Genomic DNA, 27,026 nt, shown 5'->3' with positions numbered 1-27,026 from the left:
TAAAAGACAACCGTTACTTTTTTATTTTTATTTTTTTTTTTTTTTGGTTCTTTTTTTCGGAGCTGGGGACCGAACCCAGGGCCTTGTGCTTCCTAGGTAAGCGCTCTACCACTGAGCTAAATCCCCAGCCCCTTACTTTTTTATTTTTATATTTTTACAACAACAGCTGCCTGTGACGTAGAAGACGGTGAGGACCTGCTGTCCTGCAGCTAAAGGGGAGGTCTGGTGCCCATGGAACTCCACTGTGTGGTCACATGCAATGCATGGGGCTGGCTGGCTCTTCTTTCCACAACGGGGAAGGGATAGCAAGGTGACAGGGACAGACAGAGGTAGGAGGCTGACAGCTGGGAAGCACGACCTTTTTCAAACCTCTTCTTGGCAGGACCCATGGGCTGCCTGGTCACTGTGTGGGTCCCGTGGCCACAGCACAAAGTACAGGTGGAAGAGCGGTCTCTGGTCTTTATTTCAGGGTGTGTCTAGATGGGGGCTCTGGCAGTGGCCACTCCCGAGTCTTAAAGTATTCCTTCAGATCCTCCAGGCAGAGTGGGGGGAAGTAAGGACCAATTCGCTTGCGTATCCACCACTTGCCCTGGGCGGCGTGCTGGCCACCGGGGAGGCTGAACTTGTATCGGTAGTGCTCTCCTCGGATCCACCTGCAAGGCACAGTGTGTCAGTCTGCTGTCTCTTTGCTCCCCCTGGCTTCTCTACATCACCTGGCCCCCTGCGATCTGTGGGTAGAGCTCCATCAGCTTCATGCTCAAAACACTCCCAGGCCTGTTACAGATCTGGGATGTAAAACAGGTCCATTTGGGCTCCTTACTGTATCTTGGGACTTGAGGGAGCCCCTAGGTGATGCTGTCTCCATGACTCACCCTCTCCAACTTGTCCTTCCAGGGTGTGCCCAGGACACAGCAAGCCTTGTGATACTAGGAAGGGACATACTATGTCTTTTTGGGGTGTGGGTCTTGAGGCAACATTGGTTGTGGGTGGGGCTGCCATTCTTCCTTCTTCTGGTGTACAAATCTGAGTGGGTAAGGGTCCCTGAAGGAGGGTGGGGTTGTGGGGTCATGAGCAGAGCCATGCTGGACTCCGGTAGGGTAAGGCTTTGCCTTGAAGACTGCCACAAAATCCTTTTCTCCTGAATCTGGGGTCTGGACCCTACAAAGGCTGGGGAGGACAGGGATGCAGGCCCCCTGGGAAGGCCCCTGTAGCATGATCACTCCATTTTCTCTGAATCAGCCCTCTTGCTTTCATTTTCTTCTCAAGATATGGTCCAAGGTCTAGGGCTACAAGGCATGGACACAACTTCAGCCAAAGGGGGTGTGGTGTGGTGGGGTCCTGGTCAGGCACCCAGTGTTTGGCCTGGGGGGGTTGGGAACGAGCCAGGGCCTGGTTCTTTCACTGGCAGGTCTGTGGAAGTACTTAGGAAGACTGACACCACCCCTGGAAAGTTCTAGAGCCTGGCTGTGCTGCTTGGTTTTTATCAGTGTGACACAAAGTAGTGTCATCTGGGGAGATGGAGTGTCAACTTCCAAATAGCTTGTACCAGACTGTCTGTAGGTGTGTCTGTGGGGCATTTTCTTGATTAATGACAGCTTTGGGAGCTCAGCACACTGTGTGAGGTGCCACTCCCAAGCACGCTGAGAAAGCCATGGGGAGCAAGCCCGTGGGTCTCCGTGCTCCTCTGTGGTCTCCTCTGCCTCCAGTTCCGAAGCTCCTGCCATGGCTTCCCTCAGTGATGGCCTGTGTAGAACCTCTAAGCTCTCCTGGGTCACGGTGCTCATCAGCAATGGGAAGCAGGCTAGGACACTGACTGGAGCAGGGCGTTTAGGGTCAGACTCAACGGGCAACATCTTCTAAAACTATACTGCATACGCCAGCTAGGACCTGGCACTTCCCAGCTAGGACCTGACACACCCACTAGGACCTGACACACCCACTAGGACCTGGCACACCCACCAGCTAGGACCTGACACACTCCAGCTAGGACCTGACACACCCACCAGCTAGGACCTGACACACTCCAGCTAGGACCTGACACACCCACCAGCTAGGACCTGACACACCCATTAGGACCTGACACACCCCAACTAGGACCTGGCACTCCCCAGCTAGGACCTGACACACCCACTAGGACCTGACACACCCACCAGCTAGGACCTGACACACCCCAGCTAGGACCTGGCACACCCACCAGCTAGGACCTGACACACCCACTAGGACCTGACACTCCCACTAGGACCTGACACACCCACTAGGACCTGACACACCCACTAGGACCTGGCACACCCACCAGCTAGGACCTGGCACTCCCCAGCTAGGACCTGACACACCCCAGCTAGGACCTGACACATCCACCAGCTAGGACCTGGCACTCCCCAGCTAGGACCTGGCATGCCCAGCAGGACATCCTGCCTCATCACTCCTCCCCCACTATCTGTATTCAAGAATGTTAAGGAAATGGAACTGCTCAGCATGTGGCCCTCAGGACTGGATTCTTCCACTTGCTTAAAGGTGCTACAGAGCTTGTGCAGCTGGACAGAAAGCAGTACCCAAGGCAAGATGACCTTGAGGCAGACCATGTCTGGGCCTCCTGAGGACGGGCAGCTGTGCCACGGTCAGCTCCTGGCTGTCAGAGCTGCTGTGACTGTGTGTGTTTTACAGGTTAACTGGCTGTCCATGAGCCCTGTGGCTGGGCTCAGCTGGCTTTCATTTTCAAGGTTCCAGCTTCCTCAGCAATCCTGACAGTGCTCTGCCTGCTTTATGGTGTCAAGCTGACACCTCTCCTTGTTTCAGCCACACGGAGAGGGGTGGTGACACCTCTCCTTCCAGTCGGATGCTGTTTCTCCGATGGAACCCCCTGCTTCTCCCTGTTCAGATCCTTCCCACACACCCTGCTGGCCCCACATGGGTGGCCTCTAGGTGACTGACTAGTCCTGCTGCCTGGTGGTGCCATGTTTCATTTGGGTGCCTGATGTTTGACGCTGTGCAACTGTGGGTTCATGGCGGTCTCTTCCAACTCTACCATTTTCTTCCTGTAATTCAGTGTCATGGTGTGCACCCTTTAGTAAGAAGGGTGCTCCAGTCCCTGACTCTGATGATCTGCATGGAAGTCATTCTTACTGTTAGTGTGGCTTCCTGTCATTTTATTTCCAACTGATTCCTGTAAGTTTGAGGTGAGCCTGTGTGTGTGTGTGTGTGTGTGTGTGTGTGTGTGTGTGTGTGTGTGTGTACCGAATGTATGCCTGACACCAGTCACAGACGACAGTGAGGCACCTGTGGGCATTGGGACTCAAGGCTGGGTCCTCTGCAAGATTAGCAGTGCTCTGAACAGCCAAGCCGTCTTTCCAGCGCCCCTTTTTCTTTTGGGGATTCTTTTTTTGAAGGCTGGTGACATAGATCAGTAGGTATAGTGTTTAAGTTTGATCTTTAGAATACACGCACATGTATGTATGTATGTATGTATGTATGTATGTATGTATGTATGTATGAATGTATATGTATGTATTATGGTGCACACTTGCAATCCCAGTGTTGGGGAGGTTGCATAAAGGGGATCCTTAGGGTTTTCTGGTCAGTCAGCCTTGCTGAACTGGTGCGATCTGGATCTGATGGCCTTTGGCCCTCAGTGGTGAGGTGGTGGCTCTGGCCACTCAGCCCCTTCATTGTCTAATGTTTCTAGATGATTCCTGTGCCTTGGTGTGCATCTCTCCATGATTTACCATCTAGGGGTCCCTTTGTTCACTGCCCTCTCAGGTCGGGGGACTCCCGCCAACTTTGGGAAATCTGCACTAATGCCTCAGCTGGCCTCTCCCCGAGGGACTCTGCAGACGCCCACTCTGGATCTTGTTGCTATTCTAGCTCCACGCCCTGCTTGGGCACTCAGCTGGTTGCCCACACAGGCCACTGCTGCCTTCTTCTTCACACCCCAGTTCCTCTCACTACCCATCCAGGGCTTCACCCCGGGGACTACGCTTCTCCCTTCTGAGACTCCTTTGGTTCTCCCCTGTCTTCTGTTTCTTTGCTGACTCTTTTCATGGGTCGTGTTCGTAATCATCCCATGATTGCTGTGGGGAGAATCAGCCATTGTCATCCTTTGACTGTCTTTCCCCAGTCAGTTCAATGTCTTCCTGGTTCTGGTGTGTTTTTCTTAGCAGTATGGCTGTTAGGGATCCCAGGTCGTAGTTGAACCTTCCGTTGTGTGGCTTCTCCTAACTCCATGCTGGCAGCCCAGACTTTCTATCTGGTACCCTGGCAGTCTAACGCCCCCACTGATTACACGAAGCCAGGCTGGCACTGCTTGCTGTGGTGTCTGGGCTACCACAGGGCCCACTGGTGAGTGACTTCTCTTTCTTCAGAGTGGGGTCCACGTGCTCCTGGTTCTTCCTGCTAAGTGGGGCCATTTGCTTCATGGCTTTGGTAGGATTACCCTTGCTGTTGCTTCTGTCTCCCCAGTGGCTGCTTTCTGGGCGTTTGCTGCTGCCTCATCTCCACAGACAGGAAGCTTTAAGCTGGTGCTGTTGAAGGTTGATGCTGGGGGTCCTGGGGTCCCTCGCTAGGCCCCTCCCCCACTGTTTGAAGCTCCTGTGTTTATTTTATGGGCACTACCCAGGCTCAGGGCAGGGCAGGGAGGCGCCTGACCCACCCTCCCATGTGGAGACTCCAGAGTCACCACTCCTTTGACAAAAGTCACAGCTGGCAGTGGGGGCAGGCTGAGGTCACGTTCAGCTCTGTAACCAGGCAGAGTATGATGCCCGTCCTGCTGCTGGGTTGTGCTCTCTGGGATTGGCTGTATTTCAACTATCTCGCACATATACGACTAGGAAATTCTGTGTTGGGCCACACAAAGGGCGCCGGGTCTGTGTCTTTACATTTGCAGTATCTGCCTGCAGGCCTTGTCCCCACAACGCACCCCTGGCCACACCCTCAGAACCTCTGGCTGAATCAGGTCACCTCATCCTAAGCCCAGGACTTCCCCTTATTACTGGCAGCTGGGACACAAACCCAAGACAACAGCCAGGTGGTTGGTCAGTAAAAAGCTCTCCTGAGTCTGGAAGGACACAGAGCTGTGTCAGAGATGTCTGGTTACTAGAAAACCTAGGAATGCGTGTCCATATCAGTGTGTGGCTAGTTCAGATCCCCTGGTGGCTGCAGGGTGCTGGACAGAGGGGAGGGAGAGGGGGAGGGAGGCTGGTGGTCTGTGGGGAGGGATGTCCCTGCATCCCCAGTGCCACAGTAGGCGGTGTGAGGGGCGACTTGGCTGCATCCCTTGCCTGGGCTGCCACACTCGCAGCTGCTCACTGCCCTCGGCGCGCCTGACAGCCTCGACAGCTGTGGGCAGCTCCAGGTGCAGCTGTCCTGAGGCTTCTCCGGGAGACAGGACCGGGTTTCTGTCAGCATCAGTGGTGGGCAGAGTGTAGGGGAGGGACAGGGCCAGTTCAGGACTGCTCAGTCTTCTAGTCTCTGGCTACTGATCGCCACATCATGTATCAGGGTGCTCAGCCCAGGCCCTAGTGGACGCTGCCCACTGATCACAAACTGTACTGAATAAGGAGACTCTTACCTGGGGGGAGCCCTACCCTCAAAGGGGTTAAGGGCGAGTAGGGACAGGGCCTCAGCATCATCAGCTAGGAGCTTTCCCGTCAGGTGAATGATCCACTCGTTTTGCTCATAGGTCTGGAAGGACAGTGTCTGTGAGGTTGAGCACAGGGACAGCCACTCCCCAGGAGGCTGGCACCCACTGAAGTGTGGTCCATGACTCTGCACACCACCTCCTCTCCTGTGCTCCACAGCCTGGCTGGAGTATGGCATGGTCACCTGTGCAGGACTGTGTACCTCTGAAGGCCCACTCTTCAACCTTCCAGGAGCTGCATGCTTCCAGCTCTTTCTAGGCGGGGGTCTCATCTGAGGGTCACACACTCATGAACCAGGACCAGCGGGGCTTTCTATCTGGCTACTTGCCCTAGCCTTGGGTGTGACTGTGAGAGGGATGAAGACAGAGGTGGATCCCGCATGACAACAGCACAGGCCTGGGCCTCAGGAGACCCGAGAGCTATCCGGGGGAACCTTTCTCAGGCAGGCCTAGGTCAAGGCAGGGCCTGCTCAGTGCCTTGGGCGGGATGCAACTCTAAGGAGAGGTCCCCTCCACAGTGATCCTCCCTCTTGGTGGGAGTCTGAGCGCCCTTTGCAAACAGCAGGCATGCAGGGCTTGCCTGTGTGAAGAGGCTTGTGGCAGGCAGGTACCTGGAAAGCTGCGAACCACATTAGCCAGTCCAGGCGGTAGTGGTATGGAGAGATGAGGCATGGCCGCCTCCAGGGGTCCCCTGGTTTGCACTTGAATTCGTAGTCCTCCCACACTGCATCAGGTGCACTGGCATTGGGGTTCGCTGTGCCCTGCAGGATCACCTCAGTCCGTTCTTTGGTGATACTGGGGAGATGAAGATGGCCAGTGAGGCCCCAGTATCCACCGTCTCCCAGGTGGAGAGGGTGCTGCCTTGAGCCCATGCTTCCCAAAAGTGCGTTGGGGTGGACAGAAGGGTAGAGCCCAGTGCCCAGCCAGGATGCCTGGCCCCTACCTTCCGAAGGCCCCATAGGTGTTGACAATCCTGAGTGGGTTGAAGGAGGTGTTCATGACCTGCTTGGAGCTTAGGAGGTTGATAACCACGGGTACGCTGAGCCAGGCCACCAGGATGCCCAGGGAGATGTTGGCCGCTTGCCGCACCACGCAGCCTAGCCCGAGGGTAGGGGTGGGGGATTGGCTCACTAGCCAGGCTCCTGTCTCAGGGCAAAGCTGCGCTATCCCTTCAGGAAACCTGGGCTGCTATTCTGCTATTCCAGGCTCAGAAAGACCTACAGACATACCCAGATGGCCATGTAAGCTGCTGGCTCCCGACCCAGGGGCTGGGGAAGGTGACGCAGGAGCTAAGGACATGTCCTGAAGCCAGTGTGAAGAATGAAGTGTGACTGTCTAAGCAGAGGACCCAGGGAGTGGCTAAGGGGACAGCTGACCTTGGCCCTGGCTTGGTAAAGGACCCTAGATAGTAGGTGCTCCCTCCCAGGGCCTATGGTACCCACCCTTCTCTTCTGAGTGCTGCAACCTGGTGGCTACCCAACCTTCCTGCATATTCATGAGGCATAGGCAGGAGGGACATGGGGCTGGCGGGGTGGGGGCAGTGCTGCTGGTTTACCTAAGTATCTTGGCTTGGGCTGGACCCTCTGTGCATCTTCCCTCTGCATCTCCAGGACTCGCTTCTTTAGGCCTCGCGGTCCTGAGGGAAACAGGAATCCCAAGGTTGCATCGTCGAAGCAGGCAAGACTGGGCACGATGGTGAGCCAGTTCAGGAAGCTCAGGTTCCCACTGATGATGAGGACTACCTGTGGGTGCAGACTCACTGTGATATGTTTGGGACCCGGGGCGGTCTCCCTCTATGTACCTGTACCAGGTGCCCATTAGTCAGTAGCCCAGCAAATGCTCCAGAGGGGCTTCCGAGCCCCTCTCTGTCATTCTCTCAGTTCTCATCTCCAGTCCTCTCTAAATGTGTAGGTACCTCTGAGACCCCATGCAAGAATTGGCAAGCCCAGGAAAGGGTGGGGAGGCTCCCTGGGACAAACCATGGTGGCAGCTCTGGGATAAGGCAGGCCTATGGGAAGGGCTTGAGGTACAGACCTTGCCTGGAGGTGAACATGAGAACCCAGAGGGGCCTGGCGTTCACAAAACACAAAACAAGAACAGGAGACAACACAGTGACGGAGGATTGAGCCTTGGAGAACAGTGGCAGCCGGCCAGGAGTCCCAAACGAGAGGGACAGAGACTGGGAAGCCGGGCTTCAGCCTAGACCTCTAAACAGACTGAATGGCTACACTGATCACATGGTAAACCACGCTGCACTGTGTGCAGCTGGGTGGCTTCCAATGAGGCTCACATCATGTGGTCACGTTGTCACCAGACACCCCTACTCGGAGACATTCTGTGGAGCCTGACAGCAGTGAGCACCCCTCACACTCTGGTGATATCAGGCTCTCTTGAGCGTCACAGAATGGGTGCTACAGGGTGGCTTCTGGGATACTGTCACCCCAAAAGTGACATGTACCTCGGTGCTCCTGCAGTAGACACGGCTTGCACTGAGCCACGAGGTAGGCCTATGGTGACCCTCTAGTGGGCTCCTACAGGGCTTCACACTCCCACAAGTGGGGCTGAAGGCCTTGGCTCAACTCTATTAACATATGGTGCTGCCACCTGGCTTGCAGTCTCAGACTGATCGCCTGCACTGCTCGAGGTGTCTCGCCCTCTTTTGTCCCCCCGCACCCCCAACACTTGAGTGCCTCGTTCCGGAGCATGAACATTTCCTAGCATCCCTTGTTGGCTACACACACCATGATTACACGCTGTCCACCTTGTCATTGGGTGGCTGGAAGGTTTAAGACTATGCAGTTTACAGTCAGAGCTTTCTATACTATCTCAGACCCACTCCACAGTGAGATTTCTATGGGTGCAGGGCCAGTGACTTCTCCCCATCCTTTTTGGTAGTCACTGTGGATGGACAAACAGGCTCTGTTTAGGTCTACTATGACCTAGGGAGCACAGAGTGGGGTGGGTGAGGGCAGAAGAGGCAGCCCTGACTTCCCAGAGTTGGAGGGAGATGTGTGGAGCTGGTTGAACTCTGCCTGGGTGCCCAGGGGACAGAGAAAGACTTAGGAGAGTTCTTGATCAGGATCTTAGTAAGATTCCTCCCTCTTACCAAGGAATGCAGGTCCTGGTTCCATGGGGTGCCTGTGGAAGACATCTGAGCATCCCTGTCTGTTCCTAGAAGCTATACCAGCTGCCTTTCACCTTCTGTGACGGTCCTGGTCTACAGTATAAAACCTCACTGCACAGCTGGGCTTTGCCTTCCTATGGGTCCATCTTTTCTTGAGGGCCTTTGAAAGAACCCTCGTGGTTCCGACTTCTCTGTCTTTTCTGGCTCTCGATTGACTGGATCATGAAGTGTATCACTTTCAGGCCACATGCAAAACAAGGCCAATGCAGGCCAGAGGCCAGGGTCAGTGTGGTCAGTGAGGAAGGAATGGCCTAGCTTTTATCAGAACGTGTCTCAATGGCATCAGGGTCCAGCACACTTGGCAAAAAGGGTCTTGAGGTCTGGCCTCACCCTTTCCCACTTGCTTATAAGAAAGCACTCACAGCGCCAGTGTGGGACTCCCACACTCCCTGCCCCTGCAGGGCTGCAGCAACGGAGACCTGCACACGACATCTGTACTGTGACATGATCTATCCTTGGTGGCAGTGGTGGCCTCATAGGTTATCAGGACTCACCCTGAACTGGCTTCCACTCAATCCTGACTGTCACAACATGCTCTGTGTCTCCCTCCCTTTCCCATCGTCTCCCTTAAACATCCACACATGAGGATGGGCTGGGAAGGAGACCCCAAGGGTTTCCACACAACATTCCCTCAGCCTCTATGTGGCCTGCGTCATCGGAACACCATTATATAGAATCGAGCACCCAGATGCATGCTGTTCCCTCCTCTATGCAGAAATTTGAGAAATAATCCAAAAATATTGTTTTGTATTGTTTCCCAGCCCCTCACACGGAAGGGCCATCACAGGCAAACTGCCTACCCTGGCAAAGCTGTAAAGCTCCCAGATCGTAGTGTCCTCCACATCAGCCCAGGCCGGCTCATGATTTCCCAGGGGCGACTGGCCTCTGGTCTAATCTGCACCTGCGGCTTCTTGTGATCTGTGATCTGTGCATTTACTGTTGTCCCCAACTAGGGGAACTGGAGGGAGTGACTTGTTTATGTTCTCACTCCAGGAGTCATTTCATGTGGACTATAACTGCATCTAGATGCTCTGTCATCTCCTGCTCAGCCGCAGCTCTGTTCCTGAGTGTGTGTGTGTGTGTGTGTGTGTGTGTGCGCGTGGTGGTGGGGAAGGCTGCTGTGCCCACTCTCACACATTCATTTGAATGTGTTGCATTTAAAAATGTCATCCATCCACATGAAACGGAGTCCTGGGGTAGGGAACATGAACAAGTCAGTCCCTCGAGTTCCCAAATTAGGGATAACAGCGTCAGATCACAGAAGCTCGGGAAATCACAACCAGAACCACTTGAAGAAGCAACACGGGTCCTGATCCAATTGCCACAACCATGGAGAAAGACACATCCCATGGAGGAGCAGGGAAAAGAGTGACCGTCACCCACAGAGCTGGAGCGATGTGTGTGATGGAGAACGAGGGACCCACAGAGCTGAATGGAGGTGTGTGATGGAGAACGAGGGACCCACAGAGCTGGAGCGATGTGTGTGATGGAGAACGAGGGAAGGACACCCTTCCAAGGGGCCAGAAGAAGCTGTGAAGGCAGCTATGTGTGGTGGTTCATGCCTCAGCACTCAGGAAAGGGTTCAGGAGGGCTGCAAGTTCAAAACTAGCCTCAGCCACACAAGGACGTCTGTCTTAAAAGAAAACAAAAAACGAAATAGCAAAGCAAAGCAAAAGACAACAACAACAACCACCACCACCCCCAGAAACCGGTGAGCTGGGTGTGGTGGCACACGCCCTTGACGCCTTTGATCCCAGCACTCGGGAGGCAGAGCTCTGTGCGTGTGAGGTCAGCCTGCTCTACATTGCCAGACCCTGTCTTAATTAAAAAAAAAAAAAAAAAAGTGAGAGATGCCCATCCCCAGTAACTGTAAAGAGCAAAATGAAACACCCTTCAGACAGAACCTGATCTCTGTGTGAGCTTGGAGCTAACCAGTGCACAGTGCTAAAAAGGTGAAACGCATATTAAAATTTAGGTCTCTGGGGCCTGGAGAAATGGCTTACTGGTAAAGAGCACTTACTGCTCTTGTAAGGACCCAACTTCTCCCAACACCCACGTCATGTGGCTTGAACCTGCCTGTAACCCCAGCTCCAGGGCCTCTGATACCCTGCTCTGGACTCTGCACCTACATGTGCACCCCAACCACCACCACCTTATACACATATTTTAAAAAGCTTTAAAAATTTAAGTCTTTACAATTCTTTACAATAATAAAGAATGTATCATGACTGTGATCATCGAAAACAATGGGTATACAAATTAGCCTGTAACACAGACCTCTGTTTTTGAGACAGGGTCTCTAGGCCCAGGCTGTTCTCAAACTCCCACACCTCCGGGTGAACCTCCCGAGGGGGAGGGGGAGGTTACAGGTGTGTGCTGCGTGCTTGGCTTTCTTTGATTTAATAGAATTAGCATCGTATGTGGGAGCCTGACTTGGCCACGCTGTATCCAGCTAGCTGACGGAGCACTGTTTTGGGGGTGTCTGTGCAGGTCCAGATGAGTTGCATTTGAAAACCAGCCAGAATGATGATACCCTGCCCAACACTCTGGGCATCAGCCACTCACCAAGGGTCTGGAAAGAACGAGAGTGTCCCAGGAAGGCCCATCTCCTCTCCCAGAGCCCACCTCTTCCTGCCCTGGTGCAGGGATAAAGTCAGCACGAAGACAACTGGTTTTCCATGGTTCTTGGTCCTTGAGTTTGGACTGGGACCCAACTATCAGTCAGCCTTCTTGGGTTCCCAGCTGCAGGTGGCGGATCCTGAGACTTCCCATGGTGCAACAGGCTGGGTTGCTGCTCCCCTCTAACCCGTGTGCCATTGGCTTCTCCTCTGTGGACCAAATGTGGGACCTGTACTTACACCTGTGTGCCGGGATCCTCCCCACTTAACTTCCAGGGGCATGTGGCAGTCCTTCATTCCTTCTTTTCCCAAGCATGGTTATTTTCATGGGGAGCAAGGGAAGAGGGTTGTTCAGGCTCTCTGTGTGTCTGCAGATACTGCTAAATGCTGATGGAGGGAGGGCCTCAGGTGGCACCCAGTCACTACACGGTTACCAGGCATCCTATTGGGCTGCCATCTTAGAACCTGTTGCCTTGAAAGCTGTAGTCAGCACCTTCTTGAGGGACACGGGACAGTTGGTGATTTTAGTCCTCACTAGTCACTGTTCCCGTTCTGCCTGCAGCTACCTCAGGCAATTCAAATTGTTTCTAGCTCCTGAGCAGGGAGGCTGTACCTTCAGGTGAGGCTCTGGCTGACCACTCTGCTGAGATGCCATGTCCACTTATTGTAGACTTTTGTCTGCCCCTGCTCCAGTGAGGCTGGGGTGATGTCCCATGACCATGAGCCACTGGGAGTGTGGGGGGGTCAATATTTCCCACGGTCAAGCTCAGTGAGCTGAACTGCTGATGGCCTGAAACCCTGCCTTGCATGAGGCCTCCTCAGAAGCCTGACGGCCATGGTTGCATGCCCGGGAAGCTCTGAATGACATAGCCCTCCCGCTACCCCGGAGCTCATGGCCTTGGTGGGGGCCACTGGTATGAACATATTTTCAAAACTCCCGGCACTCAGGTGGAAAATCCCAGAGAACCAAGTGCTACAGAGTCCACTTTGTATGTCCCTGTTGTGGAAAAGCCAACAAAAGCAGCTTAAGGAGGGACGGGTTTGTCTCACAGTTCTAGGGTGTATGGTCCACCATGTAGGGGAGAGCACAGCGGCGGGAACTCGAGGTGGCCGGGTGCATCATGCCTGTGGTCAGGAGCACAGAGAGGTGGATGCTGGTGCTCTGCTCTCTTTCCTCCCTCTTTCTACTTCATTCAGTCTGGGACTCTAGCCTGTGGGATGGTGTGACCCACGTTCAGGGGGCCGGGTCTTTCCTCCTCAATTAACTCTCTCTGAGACACCCTCACAGACACGCTCAGAGGCATATGTCTCCTGGAGCGGATTTGTCACCTAGAGCCAAGGTGACAATGCAGGTTAACTGTCACCAGGTGAAATCCTGTTTCTAATAAAGCACTGAGGAGAGCCTGTGGACAGATGGCTGCGCTCAAGGGTCAGGCCTGCTCAGCCCATGCAGTTCGGAGTCCCCTCCCCACACAGTCTATTTGTTCGGGAAGACTGGAATCCATCATGCAGCGCGCGGTCCAAGTGCTCCAAAGGGATCTTATCTTTCTTGTTTTCCTCCTGGTGTCACTGCAGCCATCTCCTCTGAGGGAAATGAATCTCGTCACAGCCCATCTGTGTTTACCCCTGGCCGGCAGAGCCCTCAGCGAACTCTCCGTGTGCTCTGCAGATGACCGGCTTGGAGCAGGGCCCTCCCTGTGCTATGGATCGGGTGAGGCTCGGGGACGGCAGAGGAAGATGAACGTGTGTTGGTGGAATTTAGCCCCAGAGAGGCTACAGCAGATGTTCCAGGCAGATGGAAAATGACCCCAAAAGGAAGAGGGGGGATTTCTGGATGTCCCTGCTGGGCTTGCAGTTACCACAGAGGACACATTCTTGGAGGCGGGCTTCAACAGGAGAGGCAAGAGCTTGAGAGGACCTTCCGGAGAGCATGCATGTGGTCATAAGGACCTTCCACAGGGGGCATGCATGTGGTCACAGGGACCTTCCATACAGGACATACACGTAGTCACAGGGACCTTCCATACAGGACATGTATGTAGTCACAGGGACCTTCCACGGGGGGCATGCATGTGGTCACAGGGACCTTCCATACAGGACATGTATGTGGTCACAGGGACCTTCTACAGAGGACATGCATGTGGTCACAGGGCCCTTCTACAGAGGACATGCATGTGGTCACAGGGACCTTCTACAGAGGACATGCATGTAGTCACAGGGACCTTCCACAGAGGACATGCATGTGGTCACAGGATCCTTCTACAGAGGACATGCATGTTGTCATAAGGACTTTCCACCGAGGACATGTATGTAGTCACAGGGACCTTCCACATGGGACACGTATGTAGTAACAGGGACCATCCACAGAGGACATGCATGTGCTCACAGGACCCTTCCACAGAGCACAAGTATATTGTCACAGGGACCTTGCATATGGGACATGCATGTAGTCACAGAGACCTTCCACAGAGCACATGCATGTAGGCACAGGGACCTTCCACAGAGCACATGCATGTAATCACAGGGACTTTCCACAGAGGGCATGTGCATGCTCTCAAGGAATCCAGGTAGCTCCATGAGGTCTTAACAGTGAACTCAACCTCAAAAGCTGCCTCTCCCAAGGTCCTCTCCTGCCTTCCTGCTGCTGAGTCTCAGGTCTGACCCCACCTCCTCTTTGTTCCTTGGTGAGGACTGATACTATGGTGGGCCTTGGATGTCCTGACCTAGCTCAGCAGCGGAGGCTGTCCATACCGCCCCTTCCGGGGTCATCCCCTCCTGCAGTCTTGCAGGGATCCTAGGAGCAGCTGTGTAAACCGAGTGTGGGAGGAAGTGAGTGAACTTGAGCTCTGGCCCACAGGAAGGAACACAGGAACCAGTGGGTCAGGACGCAGTGCAGCTCCGCACCAGGCTGCACTCAGGTGCCACAGCATGGTGGGCGCCGTGTGTCAGCCACGGTGCTGCACCATCAGGAACACGCAGTCACTCCCAACACTGTCCACAGGGGGTCTTGGGATGGTAAAGGCCGCGCCCTGCTCGGCCCAATCCTATACTTGACTCTGTTTGGTGGACAGGAAGTCTTAGGTGGATCTGGGGACTTGGGACCAGGCCTAGGGAGAAGCCAGAGCCCTACATCAGCCCTGGAGAGAAGCCACAGCCCTGGGGAGAAGTCGAAGACCTGCACATCTCTATTTTCTTCTCAACTCTGTATGGCCAGTTCCATGTTCTCCATCATGGCAGTCAGGGGGAAACTGCTAGTCAGGGATCCCCTACTCGACAGAATAAACTCTGGGGATGCCTTGCTGCCTTGGCAAGGCCTACAGGAGTTAACGATGGCTCAAAGTGGCTGGCAGGCAGGTCCTGGAGGGTGGGGTGTAGGCCTTTTCATTTTCTAGGGTCTACCACATGGGGGTTGCTGGGAGGAGCTTGCTGCACAGATCCTTATACACAAAGGGGAGGGGACACCTGAGCCCCAGGAGATCCCAGCACTCAGGCTTGCCCAGACGCAGACTCCTCAAACCTGCCTTTGGCACCTGTGCAGCTGGCTCTGCAGGAAAGGACTCCCAGCATCATGGCAGCCCCAGTCTCTGCAAACACGCCTGGTGCTTAGTGTGGAACACATGTGCCTGTCTTGCTCCTCACGCCCTCAGACTCTGGGAGATATTCTGGAAGGCCCGGGCTAGGTCAAACAGGTCCAACCTTATACCCTACCCAACAAGATGGAGACACACTTAAGGCTATGGCTCTTTCCCCACGTCTGGCCCATCCAGCTGGATGGTCCTGCTTCCCAGGCAGGGTGGGGTCCGGGTGTGGGGGCCAGTAGGGCACATCTTTTTGTCATTTCAAGATTAGCACTGTCTGTGGCCTTCAGGAAATGTGTGGGAAACAGGCACTCCATGGGGATGTGGGCTCTGAGGAGATATGAGTAGTTAAGCCATAGGGAGACATAAGGAGCCTCAAGCATGTGACTGAGAGAAGCTGGCTAGAGAGAGGACTAGAGATGGCTGGAAAGTCGAGGTCCCAACTTCAGGAAAGACTGAAGGCCAGGGGTCAGTGCGGAGGAAGATGAACCAGTGTTCACCAAGGACTCTCAGGGGAGGAAGGAGTGACAGCGATGGGGCATAAACAGTCTTCACTGTCCAAACCCGGAGAATGCTCTGAGGACTTAAGTGAGTCATGTGCCTTGTCACACTGCCACCATGCACCCCATCAGTGTGAACCAGCTCCTAGTGGGGACCTGGGGCACGAGGGATTTTCTGTGATCTCTGCACTGCTTCTAGAAGTATCCTGATTAAAACACAGAACAAAATGGAGCTAACCTATTGGTGCACTGGGTTCTGGTGAACGGGAGTGGGGTGGGGGTGGGGGAGGGCAGAGATGGCTTCATAGCCAAAGGTCACTGTGGCAAAGGTCCCAGTGAGGCTCAAAATCTGCTCACAGCCGGTCCTCATTTAAACGCAGCCCTGCGTAGAGAGGACATGTGGAGGACAGACAGGCTCATGGGTCCAAACTTTGCACTGAGAAGAACATGGTGTCCCCTCTCCCCTTCTCCCCAGTGAGTTTGAAGATAGCTGAAACAGACGCATTTATCTATAGCCGGACCTGCTCTGAGAGGGATGATGTCCCGCAGTCACGGGCTGAGAGGGATGTCCCGCAGTCACGGGCCAGCCCACTGCAAGGCTCTCACGGCTTTCCTCAGAAGCACACTCAGCACTGTCTAGGCTCTGAGAAAGGGTGCCTGGGTCTCCGTGGACTCTTCGGAGAAAGGGTCTTGTCTTTTAAGTGTGGGGCAATGAGCCCAGACAGGGAATCCACACTAGGCCGGAAAACTATAGACAGGACTCTCTCACTGACAACCATGCAAAATCTAAAACAAAACACTGGCAAATTAGCTCCAGCAGTATATTAAAATGTACACAGCATGACCAAGCCGAGTTTATTCTAGAATATGAAACTTGCCCAACCCAAGCGGCAGTAATGTAATTCATCTCATTAGCATATGGAAGGGGAAAAAACCAGCGACCCTCTCCTGCCGGGGAAAATGTCAGCCTCGGTCAACATCATTCAAGACTGAAAATGGAAAACCAAAACCACAGGATGACCCTGGCCTGGCAGGGCAGGCCTGTCATCCCTGCGGCTGGGGCTCTGAGGAAGGGAGATCATAAGTTTGAGAGCTGCTTAGACAACTTATTGAGGCCCTGACTCAGCCCTTGGGAAGCATAGGCAGGCAGATGACAAGTTTCAGGGCAGTAGGGGTTACGTGGCAAGACCCTGTCTTAAACAACTCACCCCGATTCCTGGTAGCAAGAAATTTAACATTTTAGGATTGGATTTACAGGGAGGGTGCGTGGGGCCATAGTGGGCCTGAGCAAGGACTGCGTTGCTGCTCTTGGGCAGCTCCCGGAGGACAACCAGACACGGCTGTGGGCTCGTGGAAGCTGATAAAGGGACCCCGGAATCCAGACTGGACTGGACACAGTGGGGGCCCTGCAGGGGGTGAGATGGAGCTGAGAAGGCCTCTCCCCATGGCCATGGGCTAACCCAGACACAGGGGGGCAGGCTGTAGACACATGGGGGACTCTGAGTGGGGGCGCCTTGGCACGGCCTACCTGAAAAAGGATCTGCAGCACCCCATGAAGAACGCACATCCGCCGTCCGAGGAACAGGAAGAAAGGCACGAGGAGCTCCAGGAAGTGGTTGCTGAGTGTCTCAAAGCGGTGGAACCACCGCGGTGACCTGTGCAGGTAGTAGGCCATCGGGTTGGGCACTGGCTGAGTCTGTGGGGACAAAAGCGAGCCTTTGAATTACCAGCCTTGGCTGACCGGGGAGGGGGGAGTGGGGTCTGCCCTGGCTATGATAAAACCATCTGCTCTCCAGCCCTGTCTGTGTATGTGCAACTGGCCCAGCCTGTTTGGGCTGGGGGACTTCTGGGAGCAGGCTATTTTCGAAGCAAAAGCAAGTGTTTCGTTCTGTTTTAAATCCACAGTCTTTATAGGCAAAAGTGTAAACCCTAGTTGAAGGAGACATCTTTAAACACTCGTGAACAGATGAAGAATCTAAAGATACGAGAACCAGAGGAAATGTGGGTGGCTGCTGCCTGGGGCTCAGGGCTCCCAGAGTTGCAAGTGGCCTGACATCATGGTCCACCTCAGGTCTCCCACCCACTGCTGGGCTCCACGGGGCCTGGGGTGCTTTTGCCCTCTCAGGGTCTCCAGCAGATCCATGCAGGCTTGTGGCATAGGACATGGGCTCGAGCATAGGGAAACTGGAGTCGGGGGGTGGGGGAGACAGGGGTCACAGCAGCAGTGGCTCTGAGCAAACAGAAGCAGGAGGTGAAGGAGGCAGAGAAGGGGCTGGAATGATGCGCAGACTGCGTCTTGGCTGCTTCTCAGGCACAGTCCCCTTGGGATTTCACCTTGGCTATGGGGCACTTAAGGAGCCCGTCTGTCACCTCACCCCATCTCCATAGGTGTGGAGCCCCTGCCAGGTCACCTCCCCTCAAGCCCTGGGCTCCTCCGTGTGCCCTGCTCCACCCCACACAGGGATCCTGCTACTTGAACCATCCATGTGATCTTAAGAAAAATAAACAGCTTAAGGCAGGACAGAAGCCAAGCTTTTCATTTAAGGATGCTTCGGGCCACCCTCTACCTAGCTCTGTGGGAGGCACCACCTCCCCCCTTTTAATTGTTTGCCAACAGAATAAGCAACTAGTCCGAGCGAAGTGTCCCAGTAGCCCTGTGCCAAGAGACAGAAGTCACTGCAAGATTTCTATCTGCCAGTCCCAGCCTTCTCCTCAAAACACACCTGGCTCGCTGCCACCACCCTGTGCTGCTTTTGCAGCCCTTGTCACTGTCCCCTGTTGGGCAGATTCTGGGAATCAGTGTCAAACTCCACATCCGATGGCCTTGGAGTCTGCCCTAACTGGAGATGCCATCTATAGAGGAGTGTCATTGGAAGGAGTGGACAGCACTGGACTGTGTGCACAGCCTCTGGACCCCTGGCACTCCCACATGTCCCAGCAGGATGAGAAAACAGAGGACAGAGGGAGGGTGAACGGGGCCACATGTGTACTGGCAAAGGAGTCCAGAACGGGGGGAGGCAGTGCCTCAGCTTGGTATGGAACAGCACCTGTGCAGTCACTGTCTCACATCCATGATGTCCATCAGCCTGCAGTACAAGGTGCTACAAAGAGGGAAACACCAAGACGAGGGCGTTGACTTCAGCTCAGCAGGTGTCTATGCAAGCTCAGTGAGGCAGCTGCTGGGGGAGGGGACTAGAAATTGGGTCCCACAGGGAGAAGCCCCCCACCCCAATCCTGTGGGTTTTCCTATGCTGGATAAAAATGAGGGTAGTAACACAGAAGGCAGTGTTTGCGAGCAGGGATTACCGGCCTTCCTGGAGGAGCACTGGCCCTGGATCTGTGGGCCAGCAGGTTCTGTTCACACAGTGCAGCGTCCTAGGGTCACAAGGGAGGGCTGCAGCCTCTGTGCTCACTGTGCCAGGGACAAGGATAATTTCTGTTTCCATGAGAGCTGCTGAGTAGGTAAGTGTGGCTAAGGTGGGGGTGGCAGCATCGCACCCCATAAAGCACAAGAGAGCATCACACCCGACATCACACCCAGCAGGATGGCTGGTCAGACAGCAGTGAAACAGTGACAAGTGTCTGACGTAGGCCAGACCTCAGGCCACGCTTTACAAAGTCTCTACAAAGAGACTGTCTTACCTAAGAAAAACACAGGGATGGCAGAGGGCGAAGACACCTAGTTGGGGATCTGGAGGTGGCACATCTTGGGGAGACACAGGTCTGGGCTGTTCTGAACTGGTCCTTGATGAGAATAGCCAAAGACCAGAAAAGTCTGCCACCCCCACACCCCCCAAGACAGACGATCACACGCTTGGGGTTGACTGTGAAGGAGTACCTTGTTGCCATCCTGAGGACAAATTTATTTTCTTTCTTTCTTTCTTTCTTTCTTTCTCTCTTTCTAGATTTATTTATTTATTTATTTATTATATATAAGTACACTGTAGCTGTCTTCAGACACACCAGATCTCATTACAGATGGTTGTGAGCCACTATGTAGTTGCTGGGATTTGAACTCAGGACCTCTGGAAGGGCAGTCAGTGCTCTTAGCCACTGAGCCATCTCTCCAGGCCTCTTCTTTTTCTTTTTTTTCCTTTTTAATACAAAGTCTCTCTGGGTAGCCCTGCCTGTCCTGGAACTCACTCTATAGACCAGGCTGCCCTCAAACTCAGAGATCCACCAGTCTCTGTCTCCCGAATGGCTGGGATTAAAGTCAGTGCACCATCACTGCCCAGCTGAGAGTTAAATTTCTTAATTATCAAGTGCCACGTGTTGATTGGCTCACTGAAGCCTCTGCCCTGCCACAGCTCTCACCACTGGCCAGTCGCTGGCCATCTGTGGACCGGCCCTACCTGGAGCTCAAAGGAAGGCGGTGTGTGTATGTATGCCCAAGGCAAGTCCAAACCTCAGGCTCCAGGTTGTTATGGGGTGAGTCATTGCTCTTATACCAGAATACCGCTTACCACTGGGGCATGACAGCGCCAAGCTCCTCCCTGGAATGACTCATATCGACAGTGGGACCTCAGCACAAACGAGGCCACTATGTTCCAGGAGCAGAGAAGACCAGCAGCCTAGGGATCATGGTAATGAGCTCTTGGAGACTGAGAGCTGACACAGTGGTCACTTTGGGCTGGAGTGGAAAGGTCTGGAAGCTGTGTTCTGGGAGCCCTTTTAGTGCTGAGCACCGGCCGCTGGCTGCTTCCCACATCCCAGGTGACTGAGGTGAAGAGAAGGAGATGCGCTCGAGTAAGGATGGCCACTCAGAGGACAGTGAGCCAGAGGAGGCAATGTGCTTTCCTCTGTGGTACAGATCACCACAGGTCCCCACTAGATGTGTGCCCAATGCATCATCTGAAAAGGGAGTCTGTGTCCCCTCTCCTCAAGCCCAGCTGGTCACAGGACTGGCCTTCACCAAAAGAACACAGGCAAGGGATTTCACAAGGATCCATGCGGAGGAATCCATGCGGAGGAATCCATGCGGAGGAATCCATGCGGAGGAATCCATGCGGAGGAATCCATGCGGAGGAATCCATGCGGAGGAATCCATGCGGAGGAGTCCATGCGGAGGAGTCCATGCGGAGGAGTCCATGCGGAGGAATCCATGCGGAGGAGTCCATGCGGAGGAGTCCATGCGGAGGAGTCCATGCGGAGGAGTCCATGCGGAGGAATCCATGCGGAGGAATCCATGCGGAGGAATCCATGCGGAGGAGCATTATATTGTGAGCAAAGTTGCCTCCATGTGAGGGAGGCCACAGCACTGTGAAGACGGTCATCTTACTGGGAGGAAGGCTACCCCATTCTGAGGAAGGTCATTTTCATGTAATGGGTCTGTCTCCCTGCCGTAAGGAAGGCCACTTCCGTATGAGGAAGGTCAGTCTGCTGTGAAGTAGACCATGTTGCTGTGTGGATGGCCACATGCTGCAGCACGGATGTTCTGAGGGGATGTGCAGACCCTGGCACACTGCACTGGCCTCCCCTGATGTGTGGGTGGCCCTGGCTTATGGAGTGAGAAGCAGAGCCTCGAAGGGCCTGGAACATGCCATCCCAGGACCCTCGAAGCCCGACACAGGAAAAAGCAAGATCCCTTCAAATTCAAATTCAAAAGTTGATGCAACTGTAGCGGATTCCCAATCCTTCTGTTTGTCTTAAACAAGAAACGCATGCATTTTGAAAGCCATTAGTCTAAAAGCTTTGCCTTACACTGCTGTGTTCTGTTTACACGTGAATTGAGACTAACACATTTAAAATATTGTCAGCTCAAGTTTTGGATTCAAACGCATAAAGGTGCAATTTTGAGGCATCAGCAACGGAGGGGAGCAGGGAGGGCACAGGGGAGCAGAATGTTCACACACCTGCTCTTGCCTGAGGCGAGGCTGTATGAACCACTTCAGGGAGTTAGTTCTGGATGATTCATGTGGAAACTGCCAAGCGACACAGAAATCACACAAAAGGTGGCAGGGAAGGGATTTACATTTACACCATTAAAAAAGCACCTGGCGGGTTTATCAGCAGAAGCGGCTGGAGAGGAAAAGGGTGCATCTATGAAGACAGCAGTGGAAGCCGAGCTGAAGGCAAACTCGGAGAGAAATTAAAGGGAACAAAGCACTAGTGACCCAAGGGACAACTTTAGGCCATGTAACACATGTGTAACACACGTGTAACCCGTGCCCTAGAAGACAGTGCATATGGAACATGTTTCAAATGTTGATGAAACCCACAAACCCATAGATAGGTACAAGAAACTCTGCGGACCTCAAGCATACAAAACAGGAAGAAAGTGACGCCGCCCTAGTCAGACAGGTCAAGATTCCTGATGAGTGGAAAAGAAAGGGAATGAGGATGTATTAGAGAAGCAGAGGGGGGCGCCTCCTGGGGAATGACTCAGAAGAGGACACAGAACATCCTGAGGGCACTAGCCTGTCAGCCCAATGTTCTCAGCTGAAAGGGAAGTAGACATTATCAGGCAACACGCTGAGAGATTCCACCTCCTACAAGCTGCACCAAGAGATGGTGAAGGAAGCATCCAGCTGAGCTCGGAAGTCTGCAAGTCTACTGAGATGCACAGGGCCCTTTCTGCTCTACTGTCTTTAAAAATTAGTTTAGCATTTGTGTGTGTGCATGTGTGTTGAGGACAACTTTCTGGAATCAGTTCTCTCCTGCCACTGTGTGTTTGGGGGATTAAACTCAGGTTGTTAAGCTGGCTTGGTCGTTGGCAGGTGCTTTTTACTGGATGAGACATCTCACTGGCCCTTAGTCATCTTTAAAAGATGTGAACTTCAAATAACAGAGTTCATGATGTATAAAAGTAATCAGTATGATGATAGCAGCAGACAGTGGTGGTAGGATACTGTTGGAAAGCTAAGGTTAAATTAGTATCACTGGAAGGTGAACCGAGGTGGTCACTCATGATGTTATGTCTTTATACGTGCACACACAGGCATAGGTGTACACGCATGCACACACACACACACACACACACACACACACACACACACACACACACACACAGGTATACAGAATAAATCCTAAAGTAGCACAGAAACAAAAATAACAAAGAATGACACAAAATTCGAGCTAACAAGCCAAGCATTGACTAAGGGACTAAATGAGCAGAGAGTTAGACAGTTTACAGCTAGTAAAGGGAGGGAAAATAAAAGCCATAAAAATAATCAATGAATCCACAAAAAGTCAGAAAATGTGAGAAAAGGGATAAAAATAGATGGTGGGAAGAGCAAACAGACAGTGAGATGACAGACTGAGACACGTCTGAACCAGAGAGCGCAGCTAGAGCGAGCGTCTGACTCCATCAGACCGAGTAAGTAAACTAGCCCCAGCGACATGCTACCCATGAGAAGTGACTGAATGTGAGGACATACGCGGGCTAAGAGGTAAGGATGAAGAGCCTCCACAGAGCACCTGTCACAAGCAAGCTGGAGTCCGGGGTGGGACGGAGCAGAGAGAGCGAGAGCAGGAATGAAGAGGCAGCCCTATGGCGCCCACGACTACAGAAGCACAGACATTTATGCCCTGAACACAGCTCCGAACACACAAAGCAGAGGGGACAGAGCTACAAATGAGTGTGGACATCCAGTTTAATCTGGAGGTTTCACTCTCAATCTTTATATCTCTCTCTCTCCTTCCCTCCCTCCCTCCCTAACCCATCTCCTCCCCTCTCCCCTCCCCCCCCCCGTCCCCGCCATGTCCATGTGCATATATATTTGATAAAACCAGCAGAGGATTTGGGAAGCGCTACCCACCAACGTCAACCTTGTTGGCCTCTGCCTCACACACAGCACGGACTCTTCAGTGCTAATAGTTATGCCTCCTTAGGATGAACCAAGTCCTGGGCCACAAAATGGATTTTTGAAAAACAAGTTTTAAGAGACTCAAGGCACGCCAAGCATTCTCTCTGACAGTAAAGGAATTACACAAGGCGGCAGTAAGAGAAAGGTGTCTGGGAAATCCTCACATACTTAGAGATGGAATTACACACTGGAGCTTGGCTTTGCCTTCCAGTGTGTATTCTGTCACTTAATTCCCAGAGCCACCGGGGATAGTGCGTCACCAGTCCAGAGTCACCGAGTCAGAGGGGCAGCCTGGGCGTTTCTGCCCTCACTTCCTCTATGACAGCAATGGCCTCAAGACCTTATACCTGCTTGTCTGCCTCTGATGAGAAGGATGGAAATCACCATAGGTGGCCTCCAGGCCACCACCCCTGGGCCCGGACCTGAGGCCTAGGCCTGACTCTGTGGTCACAGTGTGCCTGGGGCCTGACATGCACAGCCCAGAACACATATAAAAGGATTTCTTCCTACAAATCAAGGAAACTGCCAGTGGACAAGCACATTGAGACACTGCAACCAGGCCGCTGCGCTGGATACAACAGTCATGGCTTCTATAAAGTTAACATTTACAGCTTTCATGGGGAACATTCAACCTTGGTACAAATTACTCCCAGATCAGTAGGCCCCTAAATTGCAGGGCGCTCAGTGACCCTTGTCCAATTACAGCCCAAGACGGCTGGTAGTGCGTGTCTCCCAGTTGCAATTAGAAGCAGGATCTGCCGGCTGGAAGCCCACACTGGGTGCAGGAGTTGGGGAAGGTGGTACTGCACTTCACGGTGTTGAGTGTGTGGGAGCAGCTCCAACCATGGGCTCACACACGTGTGTCTGTATGAGCTCCAAGGGATGGATGAAGGATAGTGGCTTTTATTGGATCATGAGACCCTCCTGGGCCAGGCCAGCCATGTATGAGTTCTCACCAGGCATGGCAGTATACACTTTAATCCCAGCTTAGGGAAGGCAGAGGCAGGCAGATCTCTGAGTCTGAGGCCAGCCTGGTCTACATAGTGACAGCCAGGACCACACAGGGAGACCCTGTCTCAAAAAAAACTAAACAAAAAAGTGAATGAGTTCATGTAGTGTTGGGATATAAGCACTCCGTGCCCAGGAAGGAGCCTGACTATGATGTGGGATGCCACAGGCCAGAAGCTTTGGCCTGGAAGGCTCTATCCCAGGAGAATAATCAGCTTGGTGCCCATGGGCTACTCATAGAACCTGGAGGCATCCAGGCCAGAGGGTGCTGGCTTGCAATCACCAACCCCAACTACAAGGCCTTCCTGGGCCTTGGGTGAGGACAAAGAGAAGCAGGAGTGGCAGCTGGCGAGGCTGAGAGGCAAGTGTCTCTGCCATGCTCGGTACCTGAGGCTATGCCAAGATGGCCGGACAAGGACTTGTGCCATTTATATTCAGCTCGTCTCACACATGGCAGCTCCAGGAACAACTACGGGGGCTTTGCACTTGTAAGAGTTACAGGCATGGGGTCTTGCACCAAGGATGTCAGGTGCATGGATCAAATGTGAAGAGATGTTCCGTATCGTAGAGGATGGCTCCCTGTGAGTCTGTGGGCTGTGTACAGCCTGGCCCATGAGGTAAGTGGCCTCTCCTGCTCAGGTGTCCATCCAGTCACGGACACCACTCCTTGCAGTTTGGCAAGGGAAAGATTCTAGTGCTGACCAGCAGGAGAAAATGCGCTGAACTGGTACCCAGACGATGTGCCAAGTAGAAGAACTGAGAGTTTGGAGCCGACCTCCCAGCACAACTCTCTCCAGTGGACACAATCTACAGACTCCTCAAGCTCATGGGGCCTAAGCCAGTGGCCAAGAGGCTGTGAGTTCTTTGGATGGGAGCTTTGGTGGGCGTTCCTGTGGGTCTTGGGGACTGAAACATATAGGCTCACGAAGTCTGAGTTCTACGAGGGCTGCTATCCACTGCCTGAGGTGAGAGAAGGAGACAGAAAGATGCCATGAACCACCCTGCACACCAAATTTCCAGCAACAGAATTAAATGCACCCTCTTAAACGGTGTGACCTGATGTGGCTTCAGATGGTAGCCCCTCCCAACATCTGTCATGGCTGAGGCAGTGGTTCTGATGCTGCCATTCAAAACGCTTTAGATGTATTTATTTATTGTGTGTGCATGGGCAAATGCCGTGGGGCATATAGAGATCGGAGGACGATCTGAGGGGTCTGTTCTCTCAAATATGTGGGTTCTGGGGACTGAACTCTTAACTGTCAGACTTGGTGGCAAGCACCTTTACCCACTGGGCTATAACTCCTATAGTTCAGGCATCTGAAATGCTCTGTGGCATAAGCATCTCAGCATGTGGCTTTTGGAATCTTGGAAACAGCGGTTTGTTTAAGAGAATGGAAGAAAAGACTTGGGCCTTCCCGTGAACACAGGCCTTTGCCAGGAACAGGCGGCTCTATGGGGCCCGGGCCCTGAAAATCATACTGGCAACTGACTCCCGAGTCTCTGAGAGATGACCAGATGACAGAGGTCCCTTGCAGGGAGGGCAGGGCAGAGATCTCCTGCCTCCCACCTCCACCTCCCAACCACTCTTCAGGTTAAGAGGAAACAGATTCAACACGGGAAGAAACAGCCCAGTTAACCATGTGTTCCTAGATCACACAGGCCAGCCTCATCCGACAGAGCACTCCCTGTTTCTCAGTTACTCCTGACCAGAAGGCTGCCTGGAGGCCAGGGCTGTGGAGGCATGTGTGTGGGCAGAAGAGTATTCTGTGTGAGAGGTAGCACCCTTGGGTCCCTCCTTCCCACGGTGTACCCCTCCCAGTGCCTGCTGAGGGACTGGCAGATGGCATCTTTAGGCTGGGCTGCCCCAGCTCCCAGTGTGTGTGGGGAGCATCTGAGACACATGCCCACCCCCGAGTGCTTGGCACCCTCAGGAGTTAGTGCTGTCCTAGCTGCAACCTGGGGACATCGTTCCCATCTTTAGAGATAGGAAACCTACACAGGAAATGAAACCTCCTACACTGAGGAGGGAGAGGAGAGGCTACAGCGATGCTAAACAAAGCTGCCTGTGGGCACAGACCTGGTTCCTAGTTAGAGAGGGGAGGGGCAGGAAGGAAGCCGCAGAGCCCAGGTCCCCAGAGCCATGCAGCAGGCATTCTGCCCTCGTGTACATAGGTGTACACATACGTGCATGCCACATATGTAGACACGCAGGGATGAGCATCCGCATAGCCATGGGATATGCATGCTGAGCCTGCCAGTTCCCAGGCATAGTCATGGCACCGGTGTTGTGCTGACCACAGTGGAGGTGACATCAGCTGCTCCAACCATGGGCTTGACACTGTAACGTAAAAACAAGTAACACCCACAAAGGCTTCTTTTGTGCATGCTGAGGCTGTGGGGCTTCACCAATAATAGGAGCTGAAAGTGATTTATTTCCCTGGATTAAAGGTCAGCTCGGCGCAGCAACAGTGCAAACTCCTATTACCTCATTCCCGTTGCCCTGAGCAAGGCACAGAAAGGGTGGGGTGGGGGAGAAAACTAGAGAGGGGGGGAGGGAGTCAGAGACAGAGAGAGAGGGGGGGAGAATGAGAAGAAAGGAGAGGAAGAGGAAAAAGAGGGGAAGAGGAGAGAGAAAGAGAGAGAGAGGGAATAAAGGGCGGAGAGAGTCGGGCACAGTCCTCTGTGGGTGACTGGTTTGTCA

General features: G+C 53.4%; 1 protein-coding gene across 6 annotated transcripts in view; it reads right to left on the bottom strand.

Annotated features, from left to right (window-relative positions):
• Positions 1 to 27,026, bottom strand: part of Lmf1 (lipase maturation factor 1) — a 94,234-nt gene continuing 67,208 nt past the window's right edge. For 3 of the 6 annotated variants that reach the window (XM_063269313.1, XM_063269312.1, XM_039087107.2), the window contains 6 exons: positions 17,041 to 17,208; positions 7,188 to 7,374; positions 6,576 to 6,729; positions 6,244 to 6,427; positions 5,564 to 5,676; positions 133 to 653 (listed from right to left, as the gene is read on the bottom strand). In XM_063269313.1, coding sequence (XP_063125383.1) covers positions 461 to 653; positions 5,564 to 5,676; positions 6,244 to 6,427; positions 6,576 to 6,729; positions 7,188 to 7,374; positions 17,041 to 17,208 — 999 coding nt within the window. In that variant the 3' untranslated portion in view covers positions 133 to 460. Of the gene's footprint in view, positions 654 to 5,563; positions 5,677 to 6,243; positions 6,428 to 6,575; positions 6,730 to 7,187; positions 7,375 to 17,040; positions 17,209 to 19,975; positions 23,117 to 27,026 lie in introns of those variants that run through there. The other 3 variants (XM_039087108.2, NM_001427222.1, XM_063269314.1) reach the window with 3 other exon arrangements.

The sequence above is a fragment of the Rattus norvegicus genome, chromosome 10 (genome assembly GCF_036323735.1).
Source record: "Rattus norvegicus strain BN/NHsdMcwi chromosome 10, GRCr8, whole genome shotgun sequence".
Classification (NCBI taxonomy): Eukaryota; Metazoa; Chordata; class Mammalia; order Rodentia; family Muridae; genus Rattus; species Rattus norvegicus.
The sequence above is the reverse complement of the archived record's forward strand: the minus strand, read 5'-3'. Positions and strand labels throughout refer to the sequence as shown.